The sequence below is a fragment of the Cucurbita moschata genome, unplaced genomic scaffold, assembly GCF_002738365.1.
Source record: "Cucurbita moschata cultivar Rifu unplaced genomic scaffold, Cmos_1.0 Cmo_Scf00049, whole genome shotgun sequence".
Taxonomy (NCBI): domain Eukaryota; kingdom Viridiplantae; phylum Streptophyta; class Magnoliopsida; order Cucurbitales; family Cucurbitaceae; genus Cucurbita; species Cucurbita moschata.
The window spans coordinates 1215407-1241525 of NW_019268565.1; the positions used below are offsets into that span (position 1 = coordinate 1215407).

At 36.7% G+C, this 26119-nt stretch overlaps 2 protein-coding genes across 2 annotated transcripts in view; both read right to left on the bottom strand.

Annotated features, from left to right (window-relative positions):
- The window catches only part of LOC111435467, a 33703-nt gene extending 25790 nt beyond the window's left edge, over positions 1-7913 (bottom strand). Inside the window, exons 1-11 of the mRNA XM_023072840.1 lie at positions 7672-7913; positions 7484-7584; positions 7184-7400; positions 6994-7075; positions 6200-6485; positions 5737-5839; positions 5506-5651; positions 4530-4700; positions 944-1146; positions 721-867; positions 542-630 (exon numbers count right to left, since the gene is read on the bottom strand). Of these exons, the coding sequence (XP_022928608.1) occupies positions 542-630; positions 721-867; positions 944-1146; positions 4530-4700; positions 5506-5651; positions 5737-5839; positions 6200-6485; positions 6994-7075; positions 7184-7400; positions 7484-7584; positions 7672-7843 (1717 nt within the window). The 5' untranslated portion in view covers positions 7844-7913. The remainder of the gene's footprint in view (positions 1-541; positions 631-720; positions 868-943; positions 1147-4529; positions 4701-5505; positions 5652-5736; positions 5840-6199; positions 6486-6993; positions 7076-7183; positions 7401-7483; positions 7585-7671) is intronic.
- Positions 7914-16546: 8633 nt separating this feature from the next.
- On the bottom strand, positions 16547-19703 carry LOC111435514 (FT-interacting protein 1-like). Its single transcript, XM_023072896.1, has 3 exons — positions 19533-19703; positions 19278-19359; positions 16547-19112 (listed from the first exon to the last, which is right to left on the bottom strand). The coding sequence occupies exon 3, from the start codon at positions 19082-19084 to the stop codon at positions 16751-16753; it is 2334 nt and encodes a 777-aa protein (XP_022928664.1). The 5' UTR covers positions 19085-19112; positions 19278-19359; positions 19533-19703; the 3' UTR covers positions 16547-16750.
- Positions 19704-26119: the final 6416 nt, after the last annotated feature.

A 26119-nucleotide genomic window follows, 5' to 3' on the forward strand; every position in this document is an offset into this window, starting at 1 on the left:
ATCCTAATAGTAGGCCCATGAACGCGTATGTGGGCCGTGTGTGGAGAAGTACTACACATCCACCCTGCCCGGATAAGAAAGGAGCCTAAGGCCATGTAAGGTAAATGAAAGACAAGTCCCACTCATGTTTTACACGTGTTTTACACGTATTTTGCATGTATTTTGTATGTGTATTGTATACCTAACCCCAACCGTGGGGTGACTTATTGAGTATCTTAAAATACTCAAGCCACGTGCTACCCTATTTTTCAAGTAAAGGCAAGGCTCCCATGCACGGTTGACAGTGGATGTTGTGAAGACCAAGGAAGTTGGAATGGGGGCTTTATAGGACGGTAGATGTTTTGTTTGAATTTTATCTTGAATAGTAAACGTTTGCATTTAATTTTTCTATATAGGTTAGACCATGCCGTTATTTCAAAGTTATTTTATATGAGCTTCCGCATTATATCTTATGAATACAAGGTAACATCACTAATTAAGTTAAGAAAAACTAATTAGGTTAAGAAAAATTAAGGGCGTTACAGCAAACATCAAAACTAACCAATGCAAGGAAGCAAATCAGCAGCCTGTTTACGAATTAGAATTTCTTCATCTTCCAGGCACTTGATTAATTGTTTAGCTATATCTTGCCTGCAGTAATTAACGACAGAAAAAGTTATTACAGCACTAAATATCTAATCTAGGAAAAATGAAAATTAAGGCAAAGCTTGTGCATATTACCATGCTGACTGAGTAAGTAAATTTCTTTTATTTGATGACATCTGAACAATTTCAGATATCACATCAATAGCATTCCTTCTCTGAACGATACTATCAGAATCAAATCGCTTGAAGACTTCCAAAAGGAACTGATCATTATCTCTGCTCCTGACAAACCCCAGCAAGTCAAAGTGAAACCAAAAGAGATAATGAACTCCTTAATCATAGAGGAGAGAGAGATTACATTAAACAAGATTCAGCAATGAGAATGATGACAGCTCTAGCTGTGACATCCCGCTCATCTAGAAGGTTAAGTAATGATGGCATCACAACGTCCAGCTGCCTAATGTCAGTGATGCTGTCTCCAGAAGAAAGTTTTGGATTGAGAAAAACCGCCTTAAATATGCTAACAACCTCGGTAATAACATCTTCATCTGTACTATGGAACTTAAAAACAGAACACATAAAGAAAAACGTAAGCAAGAAAGCATAAACACAATATTAAAGTAAAATAAGTCTTTTTTTTTTTTTTTTTTTTTTTTTTTTTTTTTTGCTTTGTGTTGTTTTGTCTTTTAAGCAATAGTATCTTTTCATTTCTTCAATAAAAAGTTTTGTTTCTTACTATAGAAAAACTGAAGCAAAGTAATCAGTATACGATCTATGCATCATACAACGAAGCGATTGGTAACTTCTAGTCTAGAAACTCAAGAAACCAAAGAAGATACTTTTTCATCCTAATTGGCGTCTCTTATGCAATTTCCAGAGTGGAAACCAGTAAAATAATTTCTTGATCCATCCTTTAGGCCTATCTTAGATGGGAGCTCTTATTTGTATGGTTGTTTTGTATGTCTTCTTGTTTGGCCTCGTTTTCTTGTATGCCCCTTGGTTGAGGGGACTGTTTTTTTCTATGTCCCTCTGTACTCTTTCACATTTGCCAATGAAAACTTTTTTAACTATTCATTTTTCAAAAAAAAAAAAAACAGTTAAGAGTAACTAGAAAGACAGGATGGTCCCTATTTAAAAAATTCAACTACCAAGTGCACCCTGTTATATTTATGACTTCCTGACACAATCCTTGCTGACTACACTGTAAATAAGAAGTTAAGATCCAAGGTAAGATTAGTAGCTAAGGGATAGAATCAAACTTACAGCATAGATTACCCAGAGACATTCGCCTCAATTGCAAATATGAACACCGTAAGAATATTGTTATCCTTGGCTACCAACTTAAATTGGCAGCTCTATAGTATGATGTTAAAAATGCATTCCTTCATGGTAATCTAGACAAGGAAATCTACAAGAGCATTCCTACAGAATTTGAAAGTTCAAGAAGGAAAGTATGCAAATTGAGAAAGGTCCAATATGGATTTAAACAATGACCAAGGGCGTGGTTTGCAAGATTCACATCATGAAAGACTGGACATAAGTGAGGTCAAGGAGATCACACTCTTTATCCAGCACTCAAAATCAAGGGGAGTAACAATGCTTCTAGTGTATGTAGATAAAATTAGCCATCGGAGATAAGATGAAGAAAAAAATGAACTTATATAGGAAATTGATGAAAGAATTTGAGATCAAAAAACTTGGAAGGCTGAAGTACTTGGTATTGAAGTCGCATACTCAAACAGAAATATGTGATGGATTTATTGATGGAAACAGAGAAAAACATATGTAAACCTGCACCCACATCAATGGATCCACATTAGAAATTGGGAGAGTCAAAAGCATAACTAGTGGTGAACAGAGAAATGTACTAGAGGTTAGTGGAGAAGCTTATGTATCTGGCTCACACTCGATCAGACAACGTATTCCGTGAGTGTAATTAGCCAATTTATGCATGATCTGCAAGAAACTCATCTTGAGGCAGCATATAGAGTGTTACGTTACCTGAAAGGAACGTCCAAAAAAGGAATTTTGTCCAAACAGAATAATTCCCTTGCATCGGAAGCTTACATCAACGCTTAATATGCTCGATCAATAGTGGACAAAAAATCTACTACGTGATATTGTACTTTTGTAGGAGGTAATTTGGTAACATGGGGGACTAAAAAGTAAAATGCATTGGTTAGGTAATCGACTGAATAAGAATTTTGAGCTACTACACAAGGGCTACGTCAACTCTTATGGTTGAAAATAATCCTTGATGACTTGCTGATTAAGAGAGAAGGTTCAGTAAAGTTGTACCGTGACAACAAATCAGCTATCAATATAGCACATAATCTTATCCACTATGATAGGACAAATCATAATATCAAGGAGAAATTAAAGAAGGGGTAGTATGTATTAGTTAGCCGGTATTATAAAAGATATATACCTCTCTAAAATTAATATGAACAATAGCAAGATAATTTAGAATTGCAATAAGTACTTCAGATCTTGACTCCTCATTGAAGGTTTCAACTAAAAGCAAGGAATTTTTTGTCTACATCTTCCAACCAGCTAAAAATTATCTTCAGCAAATCCAAGTTTTTCTTCACTAAAGGAGACATTCATTCGACAAAAAGACATCTCACCTTCTTAATCTCCTTTACATTCTAACAAAGATTCTGATTTCAGAAGTATGGAATCAATCTCACAGCCTATGGAAAATAAGATTGATGATATTGATTTTGAAGTCTTATATTTCAAGAATGTGACAAACAAATTCCTCATCCTCCTCCCTCCTCAAAGCTTACAAATTAGCCTCTCTGATTGAAACTTTTGACCTTGAGATGCGTGAAATTTCTCTAATGATTCTAAAAGAAAAAAGTTTTCAAAAGCTTCAGTTGAAGGTCTCCATGTTTTTGGATAAGTGATGTAACTTAGCTGTTTGCAGAAATCATTCGGGTTGATTCTGGGGTAAATGTCCTGAATGCAGATGAAAGGACAGCAATAAAAAATGATCCTACCAATCTTATGTATTCTGCTTGGTTTATTAGTTATTATTAGTTGTTGACTAACTTTTGTATTTGATCACTCAACACAACATGAGAATATTAGAATGATGAGCCGTTTGAGAAAGTAAGACAAATTGACGTTTGGCAGAGGCAAGCAAGAAAAGTTGATGGCACGATGGATTATATGTACATATATCACAGATCAATTTGGAAATTTTTGGTTGTCTTCTACACCATGGCATAGTCAGCATGTGAATCTATGATAATTTGGTAATTTTATGTTGGGGTTCCAGGACTATCATCAGTATAAAATTTACAAACCAGTGAGAGGATATTGGTTTTGCAAGAAGTCAGCCCTTTGTCGATGTCTTTAATTATTAGTGGTTTGTGATGTCTTCCTTCTTTGTTTCAACATTGGTTTGCAAGCTCTCATTGTGTTCTTTTGATTTTCAGACGACAAGGCTCTTGGAACTGTCTATTGTTCTTTAAATGTTTTCATGGTTGATCTCTATTTGATTGTAATGTCTCTAATTTCTTATGGCTGATTATGGAAATAAAAGCTCTAACAATTAACTCTTTTAACTTTTTAACGGTGCAGTCAAGAAGCTGAACATGCCTATGGGGCATTAAGTAGATATCAAAATTATAAGCAAGATGTGGCCAATGTTTGATATATCATCGAAATTTTTAAAATATCGGTGATAATATCGCAATATGAAGGGAGAATCTTCATGTCATTGTCAATAGGTGAGTTTTGGCATCGCCAATATTTTAATCCATGCTGGTTACAAACTAACCATACAATTACAGCAGCTTATACAAGGCGCTAGAATACTATAGAACTTTCTTTGAAAGAGTTGACAGTTGAGCATGCATTTAATTGAAAGTTGAAAGTCTCTATGTCATTCTTCAGGTATTATAATTGCAGATTAAAATGTTTAAATGCATAACTACCTGCAATAGCAGAACCTGAGAAATCTGAGATCCATATTCTGATACTGTACTTTCAAATTTTTTGCTGTCAAGCCGGCCCAATAGAAGGCATAAACAATTCAGGAAAAAAATAATGGTCTCTCTACCATCCTTATTTCCGACACTTTCCCCAGTGTGGTGCCCTGAATAATACTGAGAAAGAAAATTACATATAAAATTCAGAAGGCCAGAATTCAAATTCAATAAATGCTATAATCTTTGATGCTCTTAGAATAGCCTCATGTCACAAGTAAGCAGTAATAGTCAAATTAACATCTCAAGAGGGTAGGACAGATGCATCACTGCCCCATTATTCAGTATGCTATAACGTCTGAAGGCTTGCCTACAACTGCTCATAATCTCCAAGAACAACGAATCAGACATTTCAACAGAAGTAGCGAAGGATAGAATCCTGAACAAAGGTACCAACCCTAAACCCCGTAATAGTTAGATCATAACTATAACTAAGTATAATTTATTTGGGTACTTGATGCCTGGTTCTGTGCTTTTAATTTCAAATTTATCTAATGCCTTGGACTTGATTGGCTCAATTGTTATAGGATTCACTTTCACCATGTTCTATCTAACATGGTGAAGAAAATTACAGAAGGGGATATACACCATAGTGTCAGTTACTACCAATAACAGTGGTAGAAATGAGGAACCATCAACTATCAGGACAAGACTAAGAAATATCAGATGAACTCTGATCCATGAAGAAATAAACTTTTACATTTCTTCTCCAAATAAAAGAAAAAAAATTCACAGATTTACATGATATTTACATACAAAACCAAGCAGACAAGAAAGGAAAAACACTTGAGGCAAACATACAAAATAAAGTAACCCCTGGATAGGAAATCCAATTTTTGAACTACAAACAAACTGCACTACCTAAAATTAAAATCTTATAAGTATCTTAACGTAAATCATCAAAACTAGATTTAGAATACTCAACCTGAATGCCTGACAAGTACTGGTTCAACCATTCTTCATAATGCTGAGAAAATCGGCAATCATCCAAAAATAATAAGATGCTGTAGTGCCTCCAACAAGAAGAAAGTAGCAATGCTCCAGTTTGGGAAATCTTTGCTTTTTCCTTCCCTATGGCAAACCAAACCAATAATTTAACATAGAGCATTAAGTGATCAAATAAGATATGCTTTGAATAATTTACTGGGTGTAGGACCTGCCTCATTTCGGAAGCTACCATAATGCACATTTATCTCTTGCAACCATTTAAGCACTTGCTCTAAACCTTTTGCATGCAATGGCCGACTTTTCATGCTCCACTAGAGTGCAAAGGAAGTATATCAGTACAATTAAATCAACTCACCTCTGGAGTCAACGTCCACTGTTAGTGTTAGATACCAAATTATTCATGCTAGAGTTCCCAACCACATTAAATTAGACACTTAAAGAAATTGAAATATACTACATTTTGACCTAAAAAAGTATAAAAATACACATGAGAAGTGTAAATGCACTTGTCAGGACATGCATAATTTTTGCATATGTTTTTTAGTTTTTTTCTGCAGAAGAGCCATCGCTAACAGGAATAAAAACAGCAAGCATGTGTTCCAACTAACATGTCATAAATTAAAATCGTACCATGCAAAACAGAAGAAGAGAACATGCAAACAGAAACATACTGCAAGAAGCCTCTGTACTAAAATCAAGAGATCCTTCAATTGATCCCAGAGTAAATATTCCATGTCCAAGTTTGAGTCTTTTGAAGAACTACTAATTGGTTTCTCTCGCTGGTCATCAACAGCATTTGAAAATAAAGTAACTTGCTGATATGATGAACTTGCATTTAATCTTTTCTGCCTAGTTTGAGCCTCAGCCTTTCTAGTCAGTGCATTAGTAAGGGATACTACACAATCGGCAGCACAAACCGAAAGGCGAGAAGGTAACTCAAACCCTTCCTGTAGAATACTGCAAAATCAAATCATATGTGAGATGTAAAAACAAATATGGGATGATTTGTGAGAACGCAAACAAAAGTAGATAACCCACTTCCACATTGTTAAGAATGAGAAATAGAATTGGGATCGAAGGTATGTCTCCTCATTAATATTCATAACCTTTACATAGGATACAAGCTACCAACTAACACCTAAAATATAAACTAATTAAATATTGAGAATAAAATAAAATATACTACAAATCAAATCATAAAGGAAAAAATATTAAGATATTATATCTAAGATATATTCCATAACTAATATATTATCCAAATATTATATCTCAACACACATCGAGCGAGAAGTAAAGGGATGATTTGTCTTGAAAAATAGTATGACAACATATTAATGACAAAATATGGTATGCATTGAAGCATCAGCCTGTTTACGCGCAATCCAAAAATATAAAACCAAAATGGACAAATAAACATGAAAAGCAGGGGCTGACAGCCTTGGTAAGACTATGAGAAGGAATTTACCTTCCTTTACTTAAAATACATGTCAGGCGTGGAATGCACGAAGAGAATACCTTCAACATATCCTTGAATCTCTCCCTTAACCCTATCCAAAAAGAAAATAAATAGCAACAAAAATGAAGACGATACCAAATAGAGGACATTATTAACGGCGTGTTAGTTTATGAATACACATAGAAATTTTAATGCGCACCGTTCAATGAAAGTTCATTAGGGACAGACTCGAACTCCACAAGACTGCGAACAAGGATACACCAGCCAAGGGCGACATAGCGATCATCCTTTCTCACAATAATATCAGCAAGATTTTTGATAAGCGATTGAAAAGTAAGCTCGTCAAGGAACAGCCAGTTAAGAAGCACCATAACTTGGCCCCCTCGCTTCCAGTTCTTATCCTTGAATCTCAACGTCTGCACGATTATGCTTAAAATTTTTACAGACTGAGTCGCATATTTTATTTACAAACATAGAAAAAAAAGATGAATGAGATTACATGTTCAATCATTGGAACGAGGATTTCATCTAAAGAAGCATGGTTTTGAACAGCGTCCCTGACATACTTATGCAGAAACCAGAGAGATTGATCCAAAGAATCTGTAGAACCGGTGCAATACATTAAAGTATACTAAAAATGAAACAAATGAAGAGGAATACAACTCGCGAGTGAAATGAGAGAAGAACCTAGTGAAGCTCCGTGGCGGTGGTCGGGTGAGAGACCGGAAACGGCGTCGTGAAGCTTCTTTGGGCGAGCCGCGAGTAAGGTGGCCATAACTCTGCCGACGGTGACTGAGACCATGGATTGAGGTGCTGAATCCGACTTCCATAGGAGCAGTTCCCCTTCGTCGTCTTCCATTGGAATACCAAGCAGAGCAGAACAGACTGCGGAAATGGAAAATGAAGGCCGGACAATTGAAGGGACTTTTTGGAAAATTCACGTAACTTTAAAGGGCTCTTTTGAAAAGTGGCTAAAAATAATATAAGGTGAAATGAAGGGTTAGTTAGAAAAATAATAAACCATTTTTTTTCCATTTTTTTAAGTAATATAATCTTTTTTTGTTCGGGTCATTTATTTAAAATTTTATTTTGTATAAACGTAAAATATCCGTTCATAAAACTTCTATTTATTTATTTTTTAAAACATTTTGTTAAAATTTACCATTTATATTTTGAAAAATTATCTTTTACGGAGTTAAAAATTATTTTTTAAGAGTTATTTAGAGAATAAATAATAATTATAATATTAAATAAATATTAGTATATTAATTTGTGTTAGGTTCGTGTGGGCCTTATCCAATCCCTTTTTCAACCAAGGATACTGAATGTGACCGGGGAGAAGGATATCGAGATTGGAATTCTTGGCCTATTAGGTAGGATAGCAGTCTTTGGGCTTTGTCTGCCCTTTCTCACAAAGAATTTCGGCTTGGCCCGGGAAAGCACGGGCAACAACATAAAGGAAGGGGTCCATGTAGCTGGTGCGTTCAACCCAATCTAGTGGGACCATGAACTAAAGAAATGCATCAACTTTTTATTTATTGAATCTAACTCAACTCAAGTTAGTTTATAACTCAACCTAAACCATAGGGACTATGCTTAGTTGATCAAAATTTTCAAGTTCTCGAGTTTTTTAACAACTCAAATCAAATCCTGCGAATCTCACATCAAAAGCAATTTTTTCTTGTTTAGGGTCATCATATGATTCAGGAGAAGGCAACCTAGTGGTACATTTCGATTCTCGCGCCTCGTAGCATTTATGATATGAGATAAGGGATTACTCCGTTAAGTCTTTTCTTTGAAGCCTTGAGAACTCGGTAGAGCATCTTTGCTCCTTTCTTTCACTCTATCTTCGTCTTTTCTCCTTTCGAACTCCCGATATCAATGATGATCTTTGCACCGGCCAACTCTGACATAGATTAATATTATAGGCTCTTCACATTCTTAAAAAATTTGGATTTAGGTAAATCTTAAATAATGTGAAGTGTTTTCATCGTGGCCATCCAATCAAGTATGTCAAATTGGGTCATAATGGTCATAATATTTTGGGCCCAAGCCCAAAGTGGTCCACGATTATGACAATTTTTCTCTTATTCCTAAGCCCAACTACTATGCCCCAATTTGTTTATGGTTTTTAAAATGCTAAATTAATAAAAATATAGTTTGAAAAGTTTCAATAATCCCTCGAATTTAAAAAAAAAAAAAAAAAAAAATCTAAAAATATCATTACCATTAACATTTTGTTCACCCTTGAATTTTCAAAAGGGTTTAAAAATTACCCTTCAACTTTAAAATAACAATGACTTTTCAAACGTTTGATTTTTTTTTAAAAAAAATTTCAAAATCATCTTTAAACTTTTTTTTAAAAAAAAATACACTCGTCGTTAGTACCATACTTTAAAAAAAAATAATAAGTAATTTTAAAAGTAATATTAAAAGGTTTAAAGATAATCTATGAGATGTGGATAGTGTTGAAGCTAATAATAGAAATTTGAATTTAGTTAGCACGGAGAACGAGGAGAATTCAATTTCATCTAGCTGGTCAACAGTTTCATCTAGCTGGTCAATAGTGTTGAAGCTAATAATAAGTAATTTTTAAAAGTAATATTAAAAAATAGTTTTTTGATATGTTGGAGACGGGTTATGAAGAGCCAAATGAAGGCGAGGTACTCTCAGCTGGTCAACAACAACTGTTGGCAGCATCGAAGTTGAAGGACCTGAAGGTCAAGAACTATTTATTTCAATCCATTGATAGGACTATCTTGTAAACAATGCTTCAGAAGAAGACATCCAAGGAATTGGGATTTTATGAGGAGAAAGTATCAAGGCTCAACGAGAGTAAAACGTGCTCAACTACAAGCCGTCAGAAGAGAATTTGAAATTCTCCAAATGCAAAAGGAAGAAAAGGTGAATGATTATATTGGCAAGGTTACAAGTCTTGCAACTAAAATGAGGATGCATGGTGATTCAATCACGGATGTTGCGGTCGTAGAAAAGATTTTGCAATCACTAACTCCAAAGTTCGATTACATTGTATGTTCTATCGAAGAAGCAAACAATTTCGAGGAGATGCAAATAGATGAACTCCAAAGCTCCCTATTAGTACATGAATAGAGACTCAATCATACAAGTGCAATAGAGGAGATGACAGCCTTAAAGATATCCACACCAGGTGAAACTTCAAGCCCTAGAGGTAGAGGGCAAAGAAGAAGCAGAGGTCGTGGGAGAGGCAGTCAAGAAAGAAGTGGAGATGTTGGCAGGTCAGCAGATCTAGTCAGAAACGATTATGACAACAAAGGAGACACTTTGACAAGTCTAAGGTGGAATGCTACAGATGTGGACGCCTTGGACATTACAAAAATGAATGTTATACTAGGTTCCAAAAGGAGAAAAGAGATCAATCCAATTTTGTGGAGAGAAGAGAAGAAGAAACATTGTTAATGTCATTCCATGCTATGAAGGTTGCAGATCAAGGTGTATGGGTCGTAGACTCTGGATGCAGCAACCATATGACAGGTGGTAAGGAATTCTTCTCAACTTTGGATGAAAATTTTCATACTACGGTTTCTCTTGGCAACAATTCAACTATCCAAGTGATACGGAAAGGAACGGTAGATATCAAGACTAGAAATGGCTTTGTAGAGTCTATTTCTAATGTATTCTACATTCCTGATCTGAAGGTCAACTTACTTAGTATCGGACCCTTACAAGAAAAGGGGTATGTGATCACATTCCAAAATGATGAATGTGAAATTTATGACTCCAAAGAGGATTGATTACTAAGATGAAGATGACCACCAACCGTCTATATCCGTTGACGTTAAATATCGTTGCCAAAAGTTTGATGGTGAAGAAAGAAGATACCACCTGGCTTTGGTATTTTAGGTATGGTCATCTACACTTCAAAGGATTAAAGACGTTGTCTACAAAGAAGATGGTAACTGGGTTGCCAGATATTACTCCTCCAACAGAAATTTGCGAGAGTTGTGTAGTAGCAAAACATGAAAGAAATTCTTTTCCATCCGGAAAATCAAGAAGAGCTCAAGCAATTTTGGAGTTGATTCATTCAGACATATGTGGTCCCATCTCTCCAGCATCAAATGGTGACAAGAAATATTTCATGACCCTCATCGATGATTTTAATCGAAAAACATGAACTTATTTCTTGCACGCCAAATCAGAAGCCTTTGATTGCTTCAAAAAAATTTGTACCGAAACTGGAAAAAGAGTCAAGGCTTTAAGAACTGACAGAGGTGGAGAGTTATGCTCGAACGAGTTTATTAAATTTTGTGAAGAGAAGGGCATAAGGAAGCAGTTAACAACAGCATATACACCACAACAAAATGGTGTGGCCGAAAGAAAAAACAGGACCATTCTCAACATGGTTCGAAGTTTTTTGTTAGAGATATGACTCCACAAGAAGCATGGAGCGGAAGAAAACCTGCAGTAGACCACTTTAGAATCTTTGGGTGCATAGCATATGCGCACGTTCTTGATGAGAAAAGGAAGAAACTTGAGGACAAGAGTTTGAAGTGTGTGTTCCTTGGAGTAAGCGAGGCCTCTAAGGCGTACAAGCTCTATGATCCCTTGACAAAGAAAGTGGTGGTAAGTCGTGATGTAGTCTTTGACAAAAAGAAGACTTGGACATGGGAAGAAAATATCACTGTGAATCAGCAGATTCCTGTAGATCTTGAAGAAGAACAAACTGAAGTCCCTATTCAACCTCACTATGAGCATGGAGAGAGCTCATCACAAGCTCAACAAGAAGAACCAGTAGAAGAAGATCATGATCATAATCAAAGAAATCCAAAAACAAGAAAGAGACCAAATTGGATGATTGATTATGAGATGGACTATGAATCAAGTGATAGCAGTTATTTTGCATTCTTTATGGATAGTGGTCCAATTGTCTATGAAGAAGCGGTAAAGGAGAAGAAATGGAAGGAAACTATGGACAGTGAAATCAAATCCATAGAGAAAAACAAAACTTGGGAGCTCACTGATCTTTCTAGAGGGCAGAAAACAATCGGAGTAAAATGGGTTTTCAAAACCAAGTTGAATGAAAACGGTGAGGTGGATAAGTACAAGGCGTGACTCGTTGCAAAAGGATACAAGCAGAAGTACGGAATTGATTATAAGGAGGTATTTTCACCAGTGACACATCAAGATACTATCAAGCTCATAATTTCTATTGCAGCACAGAAATCTTGGCCTATTTATCAACTTGATGTGAAATCGGCCTTCTTACATGGAGAGCTTCAAGAAGAGGTATATGTACGGTTTGAAGCAAGCTCCGAGGGCATGGTACAGTCGCATTGATTCTCATTTTGAAAAGATGGGATTCACTAAATGCCTGTACGAACATACATTGTATGTGAAAACTGAAAAGGGAGGTAATATTATCATTATTTGCTTATATGTTGATGATTTAATATTTACTAGCAATAATGAAGAAATGTTTGAATTTTTTAAGAAGAGTATGATGAAGGAATTTGAAATGACAGATCTTGGTTTGATGAGATATTTTCTTGGAGTAGAAGTTACTCAAACTCCCACATGTAACTTTATTTGTCAGAAGAAATATGCTCAAGAATTACTTGAAAGATTTAAATTGGATGAGAGCACATTTGGAACTCCATCAAAATTGGGTTTGAAGTTGCACAAGGATATTGAAGGGCGAGAGGTTGATAATAGGTACTTCAAACAAATTGTGGGAAAAACATCTCAATGCAGTAAGAAGGATACTTCGTTATGTGAGAGGAACTTTTGATTTGGGGGTATTCTACAAGAAAGGAGATGATCCGAAGATGGTTGGCTATACAAATAGCGACTATGCAGGTGATATAGATGATCGTAAAAGTACTTGTATTTTCATGATGAGTTCAGGAGCTATTTGTTGGTCTTCAAAGAAGCAACCTATTGTAACACTCTCAACTACAGAAGCAGAATTTGTGGCAGCAGCAGCATGCTCGTGCCAAGCAATTTGGTTAAGAAAAATGCTTGAAATTCTTAATTAGAAGCAACCAGGTACGACGGTTATATTTTGTGATAATATGTCAACTATTAAGTTGTCCAAAAATCCTGTGTTGCATGGAAGGAGTAAGCACATCGATGTTCGATTTCATTTCTTGCGTGATTTGTGTAAAGAAGGCATTATTGAACTCAACTTTTGCCGAAGTGATGAACAAATCGCAGACCTATTCACAAAACCCTTGAAACAACCATTGTTCGAGAAGCTTAGAAGAAAGATGGGGATGTGCAGAATCCAAGATGTATATCAAGAAGATGAAGTGAAGTCCTAAACTGATTTCTGTAGAATTCAGTTTAAGGGAGGAGGTTGAAGCTAATAATAGAAATTTGAATTTAGTTGCTACAGAGGAGGAGGTGAATTCAATTTCATCCACAAAAATCCCAACCAACTCCGGGAATCAATGAAATCGAGTCCTATCAAAGGACCTCCCTTCCCATCTCATTCAAATTACTCCTCTCAATCTCACTTCAATTTTTTGTTGTTACCGACAGATAAATGGTAAAAAAAAAAATTGAAGTTTTTTTTATAAACGTAGAGAGTGTCAATACTGATTTTTAAATTTTAAGAGTATTTTTTAAACCCTGCCTGTAATTGTAATTTTGAACAAATGTGTATTACTCGAACTTTTGAAAATTTTAAAGTTTTTTTTTTTTTTTTTAAGAGAAAGTAATAATTTAATTAATTTATCATTCATAGGAATTCAATTATTTGAATTATAGTTGCAATTTTCTGTTTTGTTAATGTAGTGTTTTTTTAGCCATTATTTGAAGATTCTCCCTGAGAAATGTTTGTCTTTTTAATATTTCAATTATGGAGGCACCTCCAATTTATATTTATATATATATATATATATATATATATATATATATATATATATATATATATGTATGTATGTATGTAGGTGTATATATATGTATGTATGTATATATGTATGTATGTATATATATATCACACCATCTTGGAAGATCGTGGTTCGTAACATTTATACAATCAATTAAGATTTTTGTTTTAATACCACTAATAAAGTTATTTCACACATGTTAAAAGGCGTATGTATTTGTTTATTTGTTTAAAAAATTACTATCGAATAATTAGATTGTTTGATTAAAACTCGAGAATTTCGACGAATGTCGAAATTCTCGTGTCCCAACTAAATCATGGTCCTCCCGACCTCCAGAGCCTTTGCAGAGATACATCGTCGGTGAGAAGGGAAGAATTGGATCTAACACATGACGAGAAAAACACGAGGCGTCAGTGACTCTGAGGTTACTCAAGGTAAGATGTTTACACTCAGTATCTATAGAATTTTCTTGGCTGTTGACAGAGTGTGATGTTATGGGATAATAAAAAAAAAAGAAAGGTAACGTCAGAATTGGTTTTACAAGTCTTACGAACGCCGTGGAAACAAGATGACAAGTCATAGGGAAGAGGAAAAAGATAGATCTATACAGAGGAACGACAGAGAATGAAAACATACGTCGTTTGGAAGAGAGAGAAAGACGTCGAATTTTCATGAGCAAATCGGATAAAGAAAACGAAGTCCGTGGATCTTGGATTAGATCTAAATCGAATAACCAGACCTACAACCCAAATATCCATTCGACCCAAGCCTACACTTCGAGACCCAAATCTGTAAATGGAATACCCAATACCCGCGTCTGCAGCCCAACACCCACTACCCGAGACCGTCGCATCAACCACCTGTAACACCTCACCGTCGCATCCATTAGTATAGGTTAGTTTGCATTTCCATTTAACAACATATAGGCCTTATAAAAAACATGTAAGACCTATGATATATATACAGTAGCAACTTTAACAAAGTAGAAGTCTAGAGTTGATACAGTTAGTATCCGAGTTCTACGTTACAGAACTTGTAGACTAGCTTACGATGTATGCTTGACACGTTCCATAGTCCAACTGTCGGTGCCCTATCACTGTTCATGCATAATATAAGAAAAAAAATTATTTTAAATGACATTTATTGTGATTGAGTTTTAGCCTTCAATGTTTCGTAGCATTGAAATTGATGTGTTATAGTTATGTCATTAATTGTAGCATGACGGTTGATTTAACGTCGCAATTATATGCTTGGTATACGAGACGGAGACGTAGATCGGGGTTTTTATTCATATATTAATGAAAAAAAATTAATAAAGATATTTTTTTAATTGAGAACTTTAAAAATTAACAAATATTTTAATTATTTTTGGTAATAAAAAAAAGTGGGTAGAATAATAAATAATAAATTAGGGTAGGTAACGTGGAAGCGTCCAAATGCATAGGCTGAGAATGCATTGGGAAGGTTTGTCCTTTTCACTAAAATAATGAGGAACCTAGCTTTGCTTTTTACCGATTGACAGCGCACATTTTGGCTGCTGCTTTCAATAATTAATTAAATAAATAAATAATATTAATATTATGATATCCCACGTTGGTTGGGGAGGAGAACGAAATGTCATTTTATAAGGGTGTGGGAACCTTTCTTTAGTAGATGCGTTTTAAAGCCTTGAGGGGAAGTCCGAAAGGAAAAGTCCAAAGATGACAATATCTACTAGCGGTGGGCTTGGGGTTGGACCGTTACAAATGGTATCAGAGCTAAACACTGGACTATGTGTTAGCGAGGAGGTTGTTCTCCCGAAGGGGGGTGGGCATGAGGCGGTGTGTCAGTAAGGACGCTAGGCCCCAAAGGAGGGTGGATTTGGCAGGGGTCCCACATCGATTGGAGAAAGAAATGAGTGTCAGCGAGAACGTTGAGCCCCTTAAGAGGGGTGAATTATGATATCCCACATTAGTTGAGAAGGAGAATGAAACACTGTTTTTACGCGTTTTAAAGTGAAAGCCACAAATATGAAGGCTAGTAAACTTGTAAAATTGTATCTAATAAAATTTTCATTTTTTTTTTGTACAAAATTTTTATTTTATTAAAATTAATGAGTTGATAAAGGTTTGTGATGTTTATGTTAAAATTAGTGGCGTCCAAAAATTTTAAAAATACGAAATTGGTTATAATGTATGGTTAGATTAATTAATGATAAACTATATTTATAAAATGATCAAATCTTTAGGACTAAAATATCAAATACCTAGTAGAAACTAAATTAATATATTTAATTTTGAAATTTTAAATATAAATAATTAATTATTTAAAAACATTTAGACACAAATAAAATAAACCTAAAACTCATGAAACCTTGAACACCTAAAACGGTGTAGTCACAAAAGGTGCACTTTGTTCGAGAGTTCTAGAGAAGGAGTCGAGCCTCAATTAAGAGGAGATTGTTCGAGAGCTGTATAGGCCTCAGGGGAGGTTCTATGGTGTAATTTGTTCGAGGGAATGATTATTGAGAATTATTGGGAGAGGAGTTCCACGTTGATCAATTAAGAAGATAATCATGGGTTTACGTGAAAAATACATCTCCATTGATATAAAACGTGTAAAATGCTTATGCTCAAAGTAGACAATATCACACGCTTACGCTTGCGCTTATCCATTATGTACAAAATGGAAGAGTTGAAGAAGAAGAAGAAGAGTTGAGAAACACTTGAAATTGTATTGAAAAGATACTAAACATAATACAAATCCATAAATAGAAACTGCCAAGGCCATCATCATCATCATCATCATACACATTTTAACTCTTGAATGCCCAAAAAATGCCCCCATCATTCATATTACACAAAACAAAACCTTCATCTTCTTCTTCTTCTTCTTCTTCTTCTTATTCTGCGTACCAATCATAGCATACAGTCCGTTCTGGCTGGCAGCCTCCGGAAGAAGTTGAGCGGCACCGACGGCAGCTTGTACCGAAACCTCGGATGTCTCAGCACGTAAATCCCCGACAGAAGCGCCACAACTTGGAATGGTGTAACATACAGAACTATGGCAGCAACCAGGCAGAAGATCACAAACAATGCCGACGCTCTCGGGTCGCGCCAACTGAGTAGAGATTGAAACCTTTCCCCCTGCGTTGCTAGGTCCCCGACTACCGTCTGGATCCTGCCCGCGATGCTCCTCAGCCGATCGTACCTCATTCTCACAACATCGGCCGGGTGAGACGTAGGGAAGGTGTCGAACTCCTCGTCGAGTTCGTCGGGGTAACAGGAGTCGGCGTGGGAGAGGCGGGTGTCCATGTGAGGAGGGTGCCTTGGCCTCCATCTATAGTGCCAAACTCCTATTAGGAACAGGTAGAGGAAAATTGTGGGGAGAATGAGTTCAGGGTACATGACAAGGATGATGAACAAGATGTGTATAAGAACAGTGGTAATTGGGTTTCTCCAATTGCAAATCTGATCAAACCACTTCCCAACAGCAATCAGTCCACTGAAAACTCCCATGATTCTGAAGAAATTCGCCTTGCTTCTTCTCATGCTCCACATGTGGGAGCCGACATCGAGCATATACTCGACAACCTCTTTTCGCAACGGTGGCTCAGCACGGCTCAGCCTCATCGACACGATCTGAGTCGCCTGGTGCCGAAGACTGTCGAGCTGGCTCACTGTTAACGGATGAATATAGTGCATTTTGGGGAGGAGGGGATGTGAATACATATGCAGCATGTTTAACAAGGACGAGCATGTAAACCTCACGGCCAAATGAATCTCGCCCATCTTCTTCACCCCGCTCGAGTGCAGAACCAGCAGAGGGTATGAATGAGTATATACTCGGTCGGTTTCAAGCGTGGAGAGGCGAATTCTTACCTTCCCTATTCGTGCATCTTTCGATCCTCCAGCCTTCTCCCCACCCTGCAAATGGCAGTTGTCGAAAACGCCAATTGTAATGACGGTACAGGGATCAAAAACCTCCCAAGTGTACTGCTCGTTCCACCGGGGAATGAAACTGTCAATGATCGTCCTGGTTCGAACCCACTTCTGCCCATACTTGGCAACACAGTATGCATCGGTTGTTCCACGTCCGTCTTTCATCTTCATCGGCATTAACCCCTGAGCATTCAGAATCCCCAATTCTAAAACCCCTATGCTGTTCTTCCAGAGCTGTTTTGCCGTCGGTCGAAGATCGCTACTATAATGTGTTGACTCATCCAGAACATGGTAGCCACCTTCCAAACATATCCTCAGGTGAATCCTACTCGAAAACTTGATTTCCTTCTTCTTGTCCCCTTCAACGATAACGACATGTTTCTCGAGATTGAACCATCTTGTGTTCACAGCTCTATGGTCCAATCTCCTATCGATATACTGCAGCGGAATTGCGCACCGTCCCAAGACCTCATCCTTGTTAGGTGCAACCCGGTCCTCCACACTCAAAATCAAAGGCTCTTCAAATGGTTCAGCTGCCACAAACATCAAATCCTCATTCCACATTGGATTGATAGTTCTAGACTGGGATATTCTAGTCCTCAACGCCTGATTTCCAAGTATAGCCTTAGCGAAAACCTCCGGATACCTACCCTTATCGCTCGGCTGCAGATCCTGAGCTTCAATGATATTCACCCTCAAATACCAAAGCTTAGGAGAAAGATAAACCTTAGACCGAATATTCGCAATCCCTTCGGCTCCGCTCACAGTTGCAGCATCTGAATTCCAAGCCTCGGAAAATGCTTCATCTGCTTGTGTTCCCATCCAAACAGCCAACATCAGCTCCCCTTTCACCTTGTCCCCTTTCCTATCATCCAACCGATACCATTGTGGTGCCAAAGGACTGTCGGGCGGTACCCTTCTCGGAACCTCATTCAAGTCAAAAAGAACTCTCCCCATGAAATCATCCTTCACAGGATCCTTATCCTTCACAGTCACCTCAAGCACCGAAGCCTGAATCCGATCCTTCGAAAACGCAAACACTTGATTCCATTCGGGATTCGACTTCTTCTCGAAATGCCGAGTCGTCCCTTTGTAATTCCCAAGCTTAACCTCCACATACGGATCGCAGCTACCTGTGATATCTTTCCCGGGCAAGTCTTTCGCCTTCACGACCCGAACATAGAGGTAATACATTTGCTCAACAAGGTCATAGGTACTTGCTAGTTTGTCACCAGTGACCTTCCCCCCACCAAGATGGGGATTGGTCTCCTTCAGTAAGAAATCCTCTGGTGGAGGCTTTTGCATCATCATCGCAGTTCAATTGATTTTTCAAACACACCTAAAAAAAACCCCAAAAACATACTCAAAATCCGAACTAAAAAAAGCCGTAGGACTTTAAACAAACACATCATGTGCAAGAACACTAATCGATCTCTAGATGCCATAAAACATGAAAAAACCCCCAAATTCTTCAGAAAAACCGTAAAGGAGTCTGAAATTTCACCTGATAAACCCAAATCCTTAAAGAAAAGGAGAGAATCTTCGTCAAGTCTTCAAAAGCTTCAGATCTGAAAAGCCCTCAACGCCTGAAGTGAAAATGAAAATGCAAGCAAGTGAGTTCATAAACAGCACAGATCCAAGAACACAAAACAAAAACAAACCCAAAAAAGAGTGTAATCCACAGAAAAACGGGCGAAAACCCAACAAATTTTCGCTCATTCAGCACAGAAACAAGCAGAGTAAGAACAGAGGAGAGTACCAAACGATGATTTTCAAAACCCCTTCAATGGCATTCTTGAAAAGAGGGCGAAAAAAGAAACCCCATTAGAGAAGAAAGAGAAATGCAGGTGGGTTTGAGAAGAGAGAGAGAGAGAGAGAAAGAAGAGCAGATTATAGGGAGTGGGTTTTTTGGGGCTGTGGGATAGGATCTGATGACTGAAGAGGAGTATATACAAAGTCAAGAGAACTGTACTTTTTCCTTTTTTATTTTCTTTTATTTTATTTTTTCACATTTATTTTGTTTTATTTAGTTTTAAAATTGTTCTATTTTATAAGAAATAATTATTTTAATTTTTCTTATATAATTTTTATCCAAAAAAAACTCAATAATTAATTTTTTTTTTAATGAACGATTATGAACTTATTCCAGTTATATTAAGTTTAAATAAATAGAAACGGGAACCATTCAAATTTAATATTAATTTTAAAAAAAAAATATTTTTTCTTACCATATTTATATATCTACATATTTTTGTTATTATTTAAATATAATTTTTAACTTTTTAAAATATATATTCCGTAATTCTTAACTAAATATTTTTAAAATAAATAAATAGTCTTCTTATAAATATTCAAACATTTTAAAATTATTTTTTATTATTTAGAAGGTAATTTTTTAAAATATATATTTAAAATGGGGGATAAATTACTAAATATTTTTATAAAAAATCACTTTTATCTCATTAATTTATTATTTAATAAAAATTAAATATATTTTTATTGGTGTGAGTGGAGTTGATTTTTTAATTTTATAAAATAAATGAAATATAAAAATGTTGAGGTGGAAAATAAATAATTTAAAAAATTAAGCCTTCCAAGTGAAGGAAGGGGCATGTGGAGGGAACGTTAGAAGTGGGTTTTTGACGTGGGACATGGACTGGTTGGCACGTGTGTATATAATGTTTTCTGTGGTCGCACGTGTGGGAAAGTGATTTTGGGGTTTGAGCCGGCGAGCGTCTGCATGTACTACTACGGCTGTTTTTATTTCCCCATTTAAATTTAAATTATTTGTTCTTCTCTATGGATTAAATAAAATTACACAACTATATAAATATAATGTTCTTCTTGCTCCTTGGTTGCCTCTTCTCAGGGTGCTCATCTCAGTCATGATGGCGTTGAACAAGAGAGACTTTGGAAACGACCGGTAACTGTTCGACTGGATTATCACATTAACCATTTGAATCACCTCAAACCCACACATCCTAGTTCCCATTGAAGGCTTTGGGTTCTTGGATTTCCAGTTTGTTAAGCCCGACATGAGCTTGGCTTGGGGTGTGGTTCTCTACGACCCTCATTGTCAAACTCACTCGGGTGCTCATTTCAGTCATGATGGCGTTCAACAAGAGAAACCTTGGAAACGACCGGTAACTATTCAACTGGATTATCACATTAACCATTTGAATCAACTCAACCCCACTTGTTGAGTTTGAACCAAATAGCTATAACATAACACGAACAAAAGTACAAAGTTTATAAAAGTCTTTTCAATCTAAGATACTACTGAACTAGTGCCTCTGAAACTATTAAAAAAAAAATAAAAACAATGCTAGGAATTGAACCCAAGTCTCTTAAGTGAAAGCCTAACCACTGGACAATAATGGAATTTTGGATTAGTTGTCTTGGAGTCTTTAGTCAGATCGCTGAAGAGTTTCAACAAGGTCTTTTGTGTAATGTCTAACTCTCCGACATGTCCTTCCATATGTGTGATAGAGCTCTCAGAGCTACCTCCACGTTTCGAGCTGTTCGATCGTGTGACTCTTTCTTCTAAGGGGTCAACCCCATACATTAGTTCTTTGATTGGCAACCCATCCTGAGGAGGGTCAATTGCATCGTTCCATGAACGGTCTTCCTATGAGTTTATGGTGCATGATCCATTTTGGATATCATTCACCTTCCAGCTCCACCATAGTTTTGCATCGTCCATGAGATGTATTGTGGCCAACATAACTCTCAGGTCCTCAGAGCAAGTTCCTGTAGCATTGAACTATTGTTCTACGTCAAAAACAAAGTTTAATTCTTTGGCATCCCGGTTCCCATTGAAGGCTTTGGGTTCTTCGATTTTCAATTTGTTAAGCCCGACATGAGGTTGGCTTGGGGTGTGGTTTTTTACGACCCTCATTGTCAAATTCACTCTGGTGCTCATCTCAGCCATGATGGCGTTCAACAAGAGAGACCTTGGAAACAACCGATAACTGTTCAACTGGATTATCACATCAACCATTTGAATCACCTCAACCCCAAAACAACCGGTAACCGTTTAACTGAATTATCACAGTAACTATTTGAATCACCTCAACCCCACTTGTTGAGCTTGAACCAAATATATATAACATAACACAAATACAAAGTTCATAAAAGTCTTTTCACTCTAAGATACTATTGAACTAGTCCAGTATAGTGCCTTCGGAACGATAAAACAAAAAAATAAGAAAATAAAATTCCATTGCCGAGAATTGAATCCAGGTCTTCTGGGTGAAAGCCAGATATCCTAACCGTTGGACGACAATGGATTTTTGGTGTAATTGTCTTGGAGTCTTTACTCTGATCGCTGAAGAGTTTCAGCATGGTCTTTTGTGTAATGTCTAACTCTTCGGCACGTCCTTCCATGTGTGTGATAGAGCTCTCAGAGCTACCTCCACGTTCTGAGTTGTTCGATCATGCGGCTCTTTCTTCTAAGGAGTCAACCCCATACATCAGTTCTTTGATTGGCAACCCATCCCGAGGAGGATCAATTGCATCGATTCCATGAACGGTCTTCCCATGAGTTTATGGTGCATGATCCATTTTGGATATCATTCACCTTCCAGCGCCACCATAGTTTTGCATCATCCATGAGATGCATTGTGGCCAACGTAACTCTCGGGTCCTCTGAGCAAGTTCCTGTATGTTAGGATCGCACAACACCACACACTCGATCTAGATGAACATAAAGAAATAGGAGAGAGAGAGAAGGTAAGGAGAAGTCTGGCTAAAGGATTTGTATTGATGAGTATGCATAAGAGAGAATACAGAGAAAAGAAACTACATTCTCAAAGCTCTGCCTAAGAGGAGATATATGATTCCGTTTACTATATATAGTTTTACCAGATTTAACCATCTACTATATATAGCTATTTACCATATATAGCTTTATCGGGATATAACTTTATTATATATAACCGTTGACCAAGCTATAAATAAGTAGCCGGCTCCATAACCTAACAATTCTCCCACTTATAGATTGATCCAATAAACCAAGAATTTCATTCTCAAACGATCACTGCACCATACCAATTAAGGCTTTGCATAACCTCAATTTTCCAACATCAACACATTTTCTCAGCATGTCTCCTGGATTCTTTGCACCCTCTATCTTCTCCAAACACATATCACCTTCTTCTACTAACCTACGAGTGAAATGGTATCGCCTTCTAATGTGTTTTGTCCTTGAATGATAGACTGAGTTTTTCACCAACTGTATGAGACTCTGACTATCTATATAAAAAATCTTTTTGCACTATTTCATGTTTAATTTTTCTAGATAGTCTATCATCCTTATCATCTCCTTTCTAGCTTCAGCTATTGCCCCGTACTCAGCTTCAGTAGATGAAAAGCAACGCATTTCTAAAGCTTGGACATCCTACTCACTGTTGTTCCATCTATAGTGTAGATATATCCAGATGTGCTCTTGCTAGAGTCTACATCTCCACTCAGATCAGCATCCATACTTTGTCATTGCCATAACAGAGTGAAGTATTGGATGTACCTCTCAGATATCTCAGAAGCCACTTCACAGCTTCCCAATGTTTTGTCCCTGAATTTGCCATATACTTGCTAACAACTCCCACTGCATGTGTTATATCAGGTCTAGTGCAGACCATAGCATACATTAAACTCCCAACTACGGAAGCATACGGAACTGATGTCATGTGCTCACGTTCCTTAACTGTCTTGGGAGATTGCCCCTTTGACAATTTAATACGATTTGCCAAGGGGGTAGTTCTGGGTTTAGCATCATTCATCTTGAATTTGGACAACACATTCTCAATGTACTGCTCTTGGGATAGATTTAATGTGCCAGCAGATCTATCTCGAGAAATCCTCATCCCAAAAATCTGCTTCACTGCACCCAAATCTTTCATCTCAAATACTGAAGACAAGCTTTCCCTCATGTGGTTTATCTCCCTCATACTCGATCTAACAATCAGTATATCATCCATATACAAGAGTAAAAACACATAAGAATCAATGTATTTCTTGAGGTAACAACACTGATTCTTTTCACTGCTGTGGAAACCACTCTTGCACATGAAGGAGCCAAACTTCTTGTACTATTGTCTCGGTGCTTGTTTCAATCCATACAAGCTCTTATTGAGCTTACACACCATGTGCTCCTTGCCTGGAGCTGCAAACCCTTCTAGTTGTTGCATATAGATCTCCTTATCTAAATCTCCATGTAAAAACGTCGTTTTTACATCCATTTGCTCAAGGTGCAAATTCTCCGATGCAACAATACTCAGCAGAATTCAAATAGTAGTTAATTTCACAATAGGAGAAAAGATCTCAACATATTTAATGCCTTTTCTTTGTGAATATCCTTTAACTACTAACCTGATGGTGTCAATATAACACATGCGGAAGCAATTTGGATCTTAGGCACTTTTAGAACATCAATTATAGTAAATAACTAGCATGTTCATAAGTATTAAAACTTAATGAGTTTAAATACTAACCTTTTGTAGTTCAAACTCATTTTTCCTCACGAACCGGTTTCGAACCACCATTAGTGTCTTCTCCACTATCCTCCGGACTTAGAACGGGATTGTGGAATCCGGTGAGTGACTAAACTTGGGAGGGATTTTGTATATGTGAAGATAGTGTTTGTGAGAGGTTTTTCTCAAGGTTTTTTTACCCAGAAGAAGAAGACCTTCCATGTACCATGATCACTCTATTTAAAGAGTCATGTTTGCATGTTCATGCAAATTTGAGATCACCAAATTTTGACACTTCAAATTCCACTCAAATGTTTGGGATTATGTGGCAAGCATGCATGTTTCAGTTAACCAAATTTTGGCACTCAAAATTCCACTCAAACTTGTGGGGTTTATTTGGCAAGCATGCAAGTTTGGTTAAACCAAATTTTGACACCTCAAAGTTCCACTAACATGGATTTTTCCATGAAATGAAGTCAATATTTTGACTTTTTTCATTTTAATTCAACAATTAATTTGAATAATTAATTTCAAATTAGAGTAATATTAAATGATTAATTAAACTATTTAAGTAATATTTAATATTAATTCAAATGCCGATCCCAATCGATTCCGACACATATTTGATTAAAATATTTAATCTTATTTAAATATCTCAAATTCTCTCTTTTTGTTTAATTCGTAAATAAAATAAAAATGCGGTTAAATATATCGTATATATGTAGCGCATAGTCCCTAATTTGAATTCGAACACTTCGAACTCACTCGTCACACTGTTCTATTGTTTAGTCCGATATGAGCTAGTAGAGGGACCCAATGAACCTATAGATCATGGGCTCCAATGATCCAAGATTAATCGGTTAAACTCATTAACCTTGTTAATCAATAACACTCGTTAACTACTAGGACACTCCACTATAGCCTAGTAGTTGCACTCCCCTTACTATAGATATATTTCTGTTCATTTGATATAACCATGATTAGTAAGTCAATCATTTACAGGTTGTTCGTAACTAGAGCTGGGTCAATTAGCCATTTTACCCCTGAAGTTACTTTTTGTTCCTTATGTCCCACTGATCCTCTTATGAACAATTGGGGTGTGGTCCAACCAGTAAACCGAATCCCTCTCAGGCCAATGAGTGGGTGGGGCCCCTTGTTCAAGACCTAGAGTCAATACTTAAGGAAACTACCTCTCTTCTATCCCTAAAAGTGGGTAGGAGCGAATTCCATCTTGCACCCCACGTCCCTAGCTATTCACTCAGTCTTACCCTTGAAATGGGAGGCTTATTGAGTCGAAGAACTCGAGCCACTCTCACCCATGCAAATCTAAGGATAATCTCGAATAAACAGGAGTTCATGGTTAGCTCAGGATTAAGATCGAGTTACCTAGGTCATCGAATGAAAAGAAAATCAGTCTCAACAGTAAACGACATTATAAAGTGAGAGTGATTTTCTTCATGGTCCGATCTTATGCAATACTCATTGCATAGGACGCCCCCACTCACATGTCTCCACATGTACAATTTAGTGATCACATTGTTTATATCATATACAAAAGTGGGCCGCATCCATAGTGTCCCCAGAATAAGGTACTCAGCCTTATCCTTATACTATAGATCATTTTGACTATATACTTGAACTTGATCCACTCTTATGTCTCTACATATAGTTCAAGTAATCATACTATAGCCAGAGTGTTCTTAGTTTATTGGATTTAGATTAATGATCGTAAAGTTCACTTTATTCAATAACAATCTTTACTTAATAAACAACAATAATAACTTTATTGAAAATAGAATATGTTTTTGTTTACAAACTATGAGTTTTAGGACATAAAACCCAATATAACCGAGCCTTAAACCTCATTATGCTATCT